This window comes from Lagenorhynchus albirostris, chromosome 7 (assembly GCF_949774975.1).
Source record: "Lagenorhynchus albirostris chromosome 7, mLagAlb1.1, whole genome shotgun sequence".
NCBI lineage: Eukaryota > Metazoa > Chordata > Mammalia > Artiodactyla > Delphinidae > Lagenorhynchus > Lagenorhynchus albirostris.
Genome location: NC_083101.1, coordinates 667724 through 677075, shown reverse-complemented (window position 1 = coordinate 677075; position 9352 = coordinate 667724). Strand labels below are relative to the sequence as shown.

Here is a 9352-nt window from a genome sequence, read left to right as displayed (position 1 = left end):
CTACACCGGATTCCCCACCCCCATGGGCCTGGCCAGAGCTGGCCTCTGAATTGGGAGTTGTCCTGGCCCTGGGAACGTCCCGAGGGCTCGGGCCAGCTGTGGTCAGTAGGACAGTCTCTCAGGATCACATAGCCTCTTCTCTGACAGCTTTCTGAGCCCCCACTGGTGCTCAACCTGGGGTCTGGGGGAACCCGGAACAAAAAACCCCAACCTGGAAGAGGCACCACAGCTGACCTGCACGGTAGCAAGGTCTTCTCAGCAAAAACCCGTGTGGGCACGTGGAGTCCCTTCACCTGCAGAAAACCCCTCCCTCGGGGTTGGAACTGAGCCTTCCCTCCTGCTCCCCGCATATTGCTATCACCCATTTCCCCAGTCCTGTTCTCCAGGACGCACTGCCCAGGAGGCCTCCAAGTTCTGCAAAAGAAGCTACGGAAAGCTCAGCTCAGTTCACAGACCAAAGGCCACAAAGGGGCTAGCCCCAGCCAGGGAAGCAGAGCACACACAGGGCGTCCTGGGAGATTGCAGAAACGTTGCAGAAAGGAGGGCGTGGCAGGAGCCTGCAGGACCAACGTGGGGCCAGGGATGACCCAAGACGGGTGTCAGCCTTCACTCTCCCCGGAGACCAGCAAGTTCCCAGCCACACCACCCAGCTTATGGCCCCCAGGCGGCTTGGCCAGGTGTACCAGATGCTGCCCAGCCCTGAGATCTGCGGCTCCCAGAAGGAGCACAGGAAAGCAGTTCTCACCCCTCAGGCTGCTCCAAGTCGCAGGCGGACCTCAGCAGTCCTGCTGGGAGAAGCCCCCCCGCCGCCCCGCCCCGCCCCGCCCCGAGCTCCCAGGTGCCCACTGTATGAGTTCAAAGGGGCTGAGAACAGGGGCCAAGCAACTAACCACCCTGAGCAGCTCCTGCCGCAGGACAGGGACACGTCTGGGTCTCCCTCACGCTCCCAGGCAGCCTGGGGGTGGGGACGGCAGCCCTTGCACCCGCACCCACATCACGGATGCCGGCCGAGGCGGAGCGCAGACAGCAGCCAGGACTCAGGGCGGTCCCACCCTTTACTTTGCCCCAACCCGGGCGGGCCGCCCTCCTCGGCTCAGCCGCCCGGAAAGTGAGTGTTACAGCAAATGACCCTATTTGTACTTTCTAACCCTCCCGCTGCCTCCCCCCCAAAAAAACTGTACATGAGTTTACAAACATATTAACATATAAATAATGAGAAGCGTCCCGGGGGGCCTCCCAGCTGTCTCTGCTCCGCGGGGTGCGGGGTGGGGGGGCCTCCGGTGGTGGAGCCAGTGCAGGAACAGCCCCTCTGGTGGCCCCGGTCCAGCTGCCCGCAGAGCCCGCAGCCTGGGGAGATCAGAAGCCACTTGACTGCCCGGTCATCGCTCCGGCTCAAGCTCGTGCTGGGAGGGGCGCCTCTTCTCCCGACAGTGCTTCTTGTGGGCCGGCCAGTCCTTCTGCTGGCACTGGGAGCCGCAGTAGCGCGCCACCTGGCAGCGCCCGCAGATGTTGAACTCCCGGAGCTGAAAGGACACAGAAGAGCAGCGCTCCGGTCACACGGCAGACCTGCGAGGACCTGGCCGTCCGTGCGCCGAGGCCGGAGGGTCTGGGCCCCGGTCAGGCAGTGACAAAGGAACGGCCACCGCAGGGGAGAAGCCGCGAGAGGGCAGTCCTAGGGGAGGCCCGGCTCCCCCACCGCGCACCTGCTTCTCCATCATGGTGCAGGGCGGGTAATGGCACTCGTAGTAGGTGCAGGACGTCTCCTCCTCCTCCACCACGTCCCCATTGGCGTTGTAGTACCGGGTCACGTTCAGGACGGGGAACTGCTCCTCTATGGGGTCCGTGGGCAGCTGCTGAATCGCCAGCCAGTATAAGCTTTGCTCCCTTAAAGAGAGAAGCAAGCACTTCAGGATGCCTTGGCCAGGAAGGGTCAAGGTATGGAGGTGACAATGAGTGACCCCAGGGTGGACCAGCTGCTTCCTCTTCTCAGGCTGCCCCGCCCCCAGCTTTGCAGCTTGACTCTCCTTTGGCCCACCCCACTGCCTGGGCTCACCTCTCTGGAACATCCAGTATGTAGCCTGTTTCATCTTCCCACTAAAAGGCACAGGGCAGGGCTTTGTCTGCCTTGCTCGTCAATCTCCCCAACGCCTGGGACGGCTGCACACAAGACAGGCACGGAGAGCACGTGCTCGCGGCCCCGGGGGCGCCCACATCTGCCCCTGGTTGGCCTGCCTGCCCGATTGCTGTGAGCTGCTCTACACCCCCCGAACACTTCTCTTGCTGGACAGGGCCAGAAGCTTGTAAGTGCCCGCAACTGCCCCACAAGAGGCACGGGCGGTGGGGTGAGCACAAGGCAGTGAGCGGCCCGCCCTGGGGCTGGCCTCCGAAGGAGGCACCTCCCGCACTTCGAGAGCAAACGGATGGGTGGACCATCCCCTTCAACCCACCCGCCCTCTCTGGAGACCGGGCCGGGAGGGCCTTGGATGAAAAAGGGAAGGGTCTGGCACAGCACTGTAAATCAACTACGCTTCCAAAAAAGGAAAAAGGAAGGGCCACCCTCTTCTAATGTGACAGACAAAAATGAATTCAAAATGGATCAAGGACCTAAATGTAAGACCCCAAACAATAAAACTCTCAGAGAAAACAGGACAAAAGCTTCACAACATCGGATTTGGCAATAATCCTGGATATGACACCAAAGGCACAGTAACAAGAGAAAAAATAGGCAAATTGGACTCCATGAAAAGTCAATTATTTTGTGCATCAAAAGAGACAATCAGGGACTTTCCTGATGGTGCAGTGGTTAAGAATCCGCCTGCCAGTGCAGGGGACACAGGTTCGAGCCCTGGTCCGGGAAGATCCCACGTGCCGCGGAGCAACCAAGCCTGTGCACCACAACTACTGAGCCTGCGCTCTAGAGCCCGAGAGCCACAACTACGGAGCCCACGTGCTGCAACTACTGAAGCTCACATACCTAGAGCCCATGCTCTGCAACAAGAGAAGCCACCCCAGTGAGAAGCCCGCACACAGCAATAAAGAGTAGCCCCTGCTCACCGCAACTAGAGAAAGCCTGCGCACAGCAATGAAGACCCAATGCAGCCTAAATAAATAAATAAAAACTTAAAAAAAGAGAGACAATCAATAGACAATCAATAGAATGAAAAGGCAACCTATAGAATGGGAGAAAATATTTGCAAACCATATATCTGATAAGGGATTTGTACCCAGAATATATAAAGAACTCTACAAGTCAACCAAAAAAACAAACGACCCAATTTAAAAAAGGGTAAAGCATCTGAATAGATATTCCTCCACAGAAGACATACAAATGGCCAAAAAGCACATGAAAAGATGCTTAATTTAACATCACTGATCATCAGGAAAATGCAACTCAAAACCGCAATGAGACCACCTCACCTTCCTGGGATGGCTACTATCAAACAAACAGAAAACAAGTGTTGGTGAAGGTACGGAGACACTGGGGCCTCGGTGCGCTGCTGGGGGGAAGGTAAAATGGCGCAGATGCTGTGGACAACAGCGTGGGGCTTCCTCAAGAAGTAGATGGAATTATCCTATGATCCTGCAATTCCACTTCTGGGTGCACACTCTGAAGAATCAAAAGCAGGGACTCGAAGATCTCTTTGTACAACTGTGTTCACAGCAGCATTGTTCACGACAGACAAGGGGTGGAGGCAACCCAAGTGCCCACTGATGGATGATGGATAAACCAAATGTGCCCCCCCCCCCCACACACACACACACACTCAATGGAGTATTACTGAACCTTAAAAACGAAGGAAATTCTGACACATGCTATGACATGGATGAGCCTCAAAGACATAACTGAGGCGAAGTGAAATAAGGCAGACACAGAAAGACAAATGCCATATCAATCCACTCAGATAAGGTCCAAGGACTTGGCAATTCACAGAACAGTAGGTACTAGGGGCTGGCAGAGGAGATGGGTGGGGAATTAAAAGTGGTTAAGACAGTAAATGTTATCTGTATTTTGCCACAATAAAAAGATTTTTTTTTAAAGAAGAAAAGGGTGAAAGTCAGGATGTGGGAGAAAACTGGCTACTTTCTGAGCCCTTCAATGAAGTCCTGGAAGACAGAGGTGAGTTTCAGTCCCAGCCGGCTTTTGAGGGCAGAAAGGGAGGGAAATGCACCTTTGCAAAGAGCACCTTCCACCCGGCTGGGCTGCCCTCGTGGCCCCACTGAAGTGACGCCAGGAAAGCAGAGCAGAAGGTAGGTGCCTGGCAGGAGCTGTGCTGCCAAACCGCCCGCCTCACATATGGGGTGATTCCTACAAAGAGCCGCCATGCAGAGGCCACTGAGTGAGATGGAAGGATACGTGACGCCGGGCCAGCGGGGAGTTCAGGCCACCCTTGGGCTGGCTCTGCCCCGACAGGTGGAGGACTGCTGACGGGCCGACCCCAGGCCGGCAAACTAAGGCCAACCCCAACCCCTCTGCCCCTGGGCTGACCAGCAGGGAGAGGCCCCTGGGGTGGTCCTGGGCCTCCTGGGAGTGGTCTGAAGGAGAATGGGGCAGCTGGGCCATGGCCTGGGGGAGACCACCGGTGGGGCAGCCCTGGGTGTAACAGACCCTTTTCCAAACAGGTCTTCTTAACCGTGGTCACCTCATCTCACAACAATACGTGGTGCTCAGATGGACAAATGCTGAGATCCCAGAAAGACAGACCCATCGCTGGGTGACACGGTGGGCAGTGTCCCTCCAGTGTCTGCAATGGGCAGCAGCAGACCTGCATGGAGCCAGGGAGGGTGAGCCCCAGGCCTGCCCTGAACCCATGTGAGTGCTGGACAACTTGGGGGAAATCCACAGAGGCTGGTGTTCCACTCAGCCGCCCTTGTCCTGATGACACAAGCTTCCTCCTGTTGATGAAAGAACCCTCCTGCCCCCAGCACGGAGACAGAAGTGACTCAAAACAAGCTGACTTCCCCACGCCACCAGACACTGCTGAGGAAAGCAGGTGTGCAGCCCTGGCAGCCGCTCCTGAGACCTGGAGGTGGCTTTGTGGCTTTCCACATCTCAGCAGGGGAGCCATTAAGGGTCCTACCTTTGCTTCAGCGAAATTGGGCTTAGTTTCTGTCACTTGCAACCAGAAGTCTAGACTCACGTAACCTCCAGGAAGATGAAAATCCTAACCCAGCTACCACAAGAGGATCAGCCTCCCTCAGGAGGGGTCTTAGGATCAGCCTCTAACAACAGAGCAGAGACCCCCAACGCCTGGAGACCCACCCCCTCCCCTCGTACAGAGTTATGGATACCCCTCCAGAGCTATAGCAGCATCAGATTGGATGCGGCCTTCTTACACCTGGGGACCATCCCCCACCAGCACGCCCAGCTGGCCAGGCAATCCCGCCATTTCCTACCTCCAGTGCATGGGGCTCTACCAAGACCCCAGTGGTGACCACTGCAAAGATGCCACCCAGTCTCCATCCTAAGAAACACTGACACCCCCGCACCAACCTCACCGACTTCTGCCTGTAGGGGAAGTCAGTACCAGCACCGCCAAAGTCAGGAAAAGCTGCCCAGGGGCCCGAGGAGATGCACAGAAGCCCTAGGGAGCCCCTAAATGATGCACAGGTGGCCAGGGACACCCTGGCTCATTTTGGCTCCCATCCTGCTGGTCCCCCAGCTCTTCCTAAGGGCTCCATGAAGTCACAGAGGGGCTTGTTCCTGGGGCCACGGGAACTGCCCTCAAAGCATCCCCTCCGCCCAAGTCCTCAGGACCAAGGAAAGGTGGAGGCCGAGTCGCCAACCCCTGAGCCACACTGTCCTGCTTCCTTTAAACCACTGACCAGACAAACTGCTTACAAAAGAGCATGACTGCAAGACCCATCTGTGTGCACAGGGGCATCCCTGAGATGCAGATGGCTCCTACATCTCAAGGGCGTCCTGCCCACCTACAGGGGACCGGCCCATACAACCCCTCTCCCCACAAGAGCCAATTCAGAAGACCAGCCCAGAAAGATAAGCATCCAAACGGTCTCCTCCCCCTGTGAAGAAAAAGGGGACCCCCGCACCCTGAGAGAAAACGGCCAAGGTCACCAAACCCACAGAAGCCTCAGAGCACAGAGTAGTCGCGGGCCCCTCTTAGCAGTTAGCTTGGAGGGGCCGCCCTCAGCGGCATCTCGGCCACATCACCAGGCCCCAAGAAGACCCACCTCTGCTTGCTGGAGGTCTCCTCGGCTCCGGGCCGCCAGCCCCATGGCACCAGCTGCAGGTTGTCCAGGCGATTGTCCACAGTGACAGCGTTGAGATGCACCACCTGAAACCCAGGGGCGATGCCCCCCCTGTGCCGCTCCCTAGGAAACAGACAATGCTCCAGATGGGCTCCCAACCCTCCTGAACGCCTCAGCCGTGTGCCCTGAACTGGTCCCTGGTCACACCGACGGGACCCATCAGGAGCAAGGCTGCAGAGAGGAACCCAAGTATGTCAGTCTGTGGCCCAAACAGGACAGGCCACGTGGACAGCCCAGCCCCTGGATTTAAGAGCTAGGCTGCAGGGAGCCAAGGAGGAAACCCGAAACCATCTCACACACAGCCTGGAGGACACCCCACTTGCGTGGTCCCAAGCACTTCGGAACCTCGCTGTTCACACAGAAGAGAGGAAGGCCCTTCCCCAACCCGGAGGAGGGGCCGACCCCACCAACCCCCAGAGGAGGCTGTGTCCCAAACACACCGAGCAGAAAGGGCGCTCAGCCTGCAGACTCTCTGGCTGCCCTGCCAGTGCCACAGGTCGCAAAGCAGCCACCCCTCCGGGATAGTGACAATGACACAGAATTAACTGGGAGACCTGGGGAAGGCACCATGTGTCAACAAGGGGTCTGCTGGCTCCACGGGCCCCGTGCACCTCAGGGCTTGCGCAAACCCGACAGGGCAAACAAGCAGCTTGGAACACTCACCACAGCAGCTCATGAAGGAGCCTTCCCGACCCCCTTCCTCGGTTCTTGTCAAAGGCGTATGCAAATATCTTAGCACCATTTCCATCTGCGTCTACTTCCATCCGGGCCTGAGAGAAAACAAGAAAAAGCTCTGTTAAAAAGCCTCTGATTATCAACAACATTCCAAATTAAAAAACAAGCCAGAGGGACAATCCCAGGCCTATTCCTGGGACCCTGGGGGTCTCCGGAGTCTCCCAGACACGTGGCACCAAGAAGCACTCTCCTCTTGTGGAGGCAAGACGCAGTCACGAACCACTCTTTGCGAAACATTGTGGACACAGAGAAATAAATCTTCCTATCCTTAAAAAAAAAAAAAAGCCCCCACCCAGTAAAAAAAAAGATAAGCCCTAGACCAAGTAAGTGTAAAAGGGTGACATCTGAGGTAAGAGTGGGTCCACAGACTCGTGGAAGGAGGAGTGCGCGGGTGAGGACTAGAGGCCGAACAGCTTCATCAGGTAGGAACAGCAGAGGGCGAGAGAAGGGGGGGCAGCCCTGGAGAGTCTCCCAGGGCACAGAAGCTTGTCCAACTGAACTCAATCACAAACATGACACAATTTGTCTCCTTTTCAGGAAGAGCCTGCAACCAGGCGGAAGTGGGGGAAGACCAGCATCGCAGAGGCGGTAGGGGGCTCCACGGGGCAGTGACAGACAGCTTGAGATGCTCGCGTACCAGGTCTTGCCCTCACATCACAGGGAAGAAAACCCACCCCTTGTGACCCTCCTGGGCATGACTAAGGGCATGCTGGCAAAGGAACGGCGTCCTTACCTCAAAGGAGTAGCCCTCCACCAGCGGGATGTCCTGCTCATCTATCAATGTGTACTTGGTCTGGAAATTAACGTTTCAAGACATTACATTTGGAATCAGTACGAGGTACCGACAATGAGCAGGAGCCGCCCCTTGAGACTAAGCGAGCTCAGCAGGCGAGGGGGGCCGTCTACTCTGAAAGCAGGTAGAGGTGCCAAAGCCTGGTCCTTCCCCACTCCTGACTGCGCAGAGTCGCGGCATCAGGCTTCACTTCCCATCTGCTCACGAAGAACCAAAAGAAGTGCCACAGGACTGGACAGGTACTAAGCTGTGCATTTTAATGTGCTGATAAACCTATTCCAAGAGTATGACGTCACTGGAGTAGAGGGAGGGGGCCGGGATTGAGGCAGAATATGCAGAAGGTTTCAGTTAACATTTATTTATTAAGCCAGGTGGTCCTCACACAGGTGCTCACTGAATCGTCCTTCCTACCTCTTTGTCTGTCTAAAATGTTCCAAATAAAAGTTTTAAGGGATGACATTAGTGCAATCAGTCACTGAGTTAGAAAGGACCTCAGAGCTGATGGGGAGCCCACCCTTCCCTAGTTAGAAAGTCACATCCCCTTGCAGGAAGGGCAGGAAACGGTCCCCAAAACGGACCAGTGTCATTCTCGCTTGGAAAGCTTTTTTCTAGCATCTGAATCGGTTTTACCTTCATCTGACTGCCTCTGCTCCTCTCTCCCACCAGAAGCTTCCGCCGCTGGTGATGGGAACAGGGTTCCCATCCAGGGTAAGGTCCGTGGCTGGTGCAGCTGCACGGCCGGCCGGCTCCTGGAAACAGCCAAGCCTCAATGCCCACAGGTGCCAGGAAGCCCCAGCCTCGAACACGCGGAGGGCGGGGCCAGGTAAGGGAGAGAAGCAGAGGGAGGCCCTGCTCTGGCGAGGCCCACTGAGGCTCAGCCAGACGGGGCCGCCGCTGGCAGCACGAACCCTGCCCGAAGCTCACTACGGACCGGCAGGCACAGGCGGCGCGCACACGCAGGTCTCGGCGAGGAGCGAGCGCGCCGCCTCGGAAGGGCCTGCGCTCCCCGCGGCCGCAGGCGCAGCCACAGCCCCCTGCTCCCCCGGCCACGGCGCACGGCCGGAGCCCCGGGCCGCAACCGGAGGAGGGCTGCCCCGGGAACCAGGCCGTCGGCCCGCCGCCCGCAAACCGCCCGGCCTTTGCCCGTGCCCCGGCCCGGGTCGGGCCCCCGATCCAGCCCCCGTCCCCCAGCCTCGTACCCCCGACTCCGACTCCCAGACCCCGCCCGCCACCCCCAGCTCCGGTCCGGCCCCCTGCCTCGCACCCCGGCCCCCTACTCCCAGAGCCGGCCCGGCCCCCGGCCCAGCGCCCCAGTCCCCCGGCACGACCTTTGCCCCAGCCCCGCGCCGCTCACCTTCCCGGCCACCCGGCCGAGCCGCACGATGCCCAATTTGAAGTCGGTCATGGCCGGGCCTGCGCTCGGCCGGCGGCGCCTCTCCCTCAGGAGGTGCCGGGGCCGGGGCGGGGCCACGGCGAGCCGGGTGGGCCAGTCGGATGAGTCGGGGTCAGGATCGGGGCCGGGCGGGCGGGCGGGCGGGACGAGGCTGGGCCGGGGTC

The 9352-nt window shown here is 58.3% G+C and overlaps 1 protein-coding gene across 1 annotated transcript; it reads right to left on the bottom strand.

The window, feature by feature from the left end:
• Nucleotides 1-1192: 1192 nt before the first annotated feature.
• Nucleotides 1193-9311, bottom strand: ZMYND19 (zinc finger MYND-type containing 19). The gene is made up of 6 exons (XM_060153897.1): nucleotides 9150-9311; nucleotides 7736-7795; nucleotides 6931-7037; nucleotides 6190-6330; nucleotides 1704-1884; nucleotides 1193-1523 (listed from the first exon to the last, which is right to left on the bottom strand). The coding sequence occupies exons 1-6, from the start codon at nucleotides 9198-9200 to the stop codon at nucleotides 1380-1382; spliced, it is 684 nt and encodes a 227-aa protein (XP_060009880.1). The 5' UTR covers nucleotides 9201-9311; the 3' UTR covers nucleotides 1193-1379.
• Between the last annotated feature and the right edge of the window lie 41 nt (nucleotides 9312-9352).

Bases quoted from the DNA above. Each gene is read 5' to 3' on its own strand.
- ZMYND19 (XM_060153897.1), bottom strand. From the start codon at position 9,200: ATGACCGACTTCAAATTGGGCATCGTGCGGCTCGGCCGGGTGGCCGGG. The intron at 6,331-6,930 runs GTGAGTGTTCCA...TCTGTTTCCTAG, and splicing joins CTCCTTCATGAGCTGCTGTG to GGAGCGGCACAGGGGGGGCA. The intron at 1,524-1,703 runs GTGCGCGGTGGG...GTGTCCTTTCAG, and splicing joins GCACCATGATGGAGAAGCAG to CTCCGGGAGTTCAACATCTG.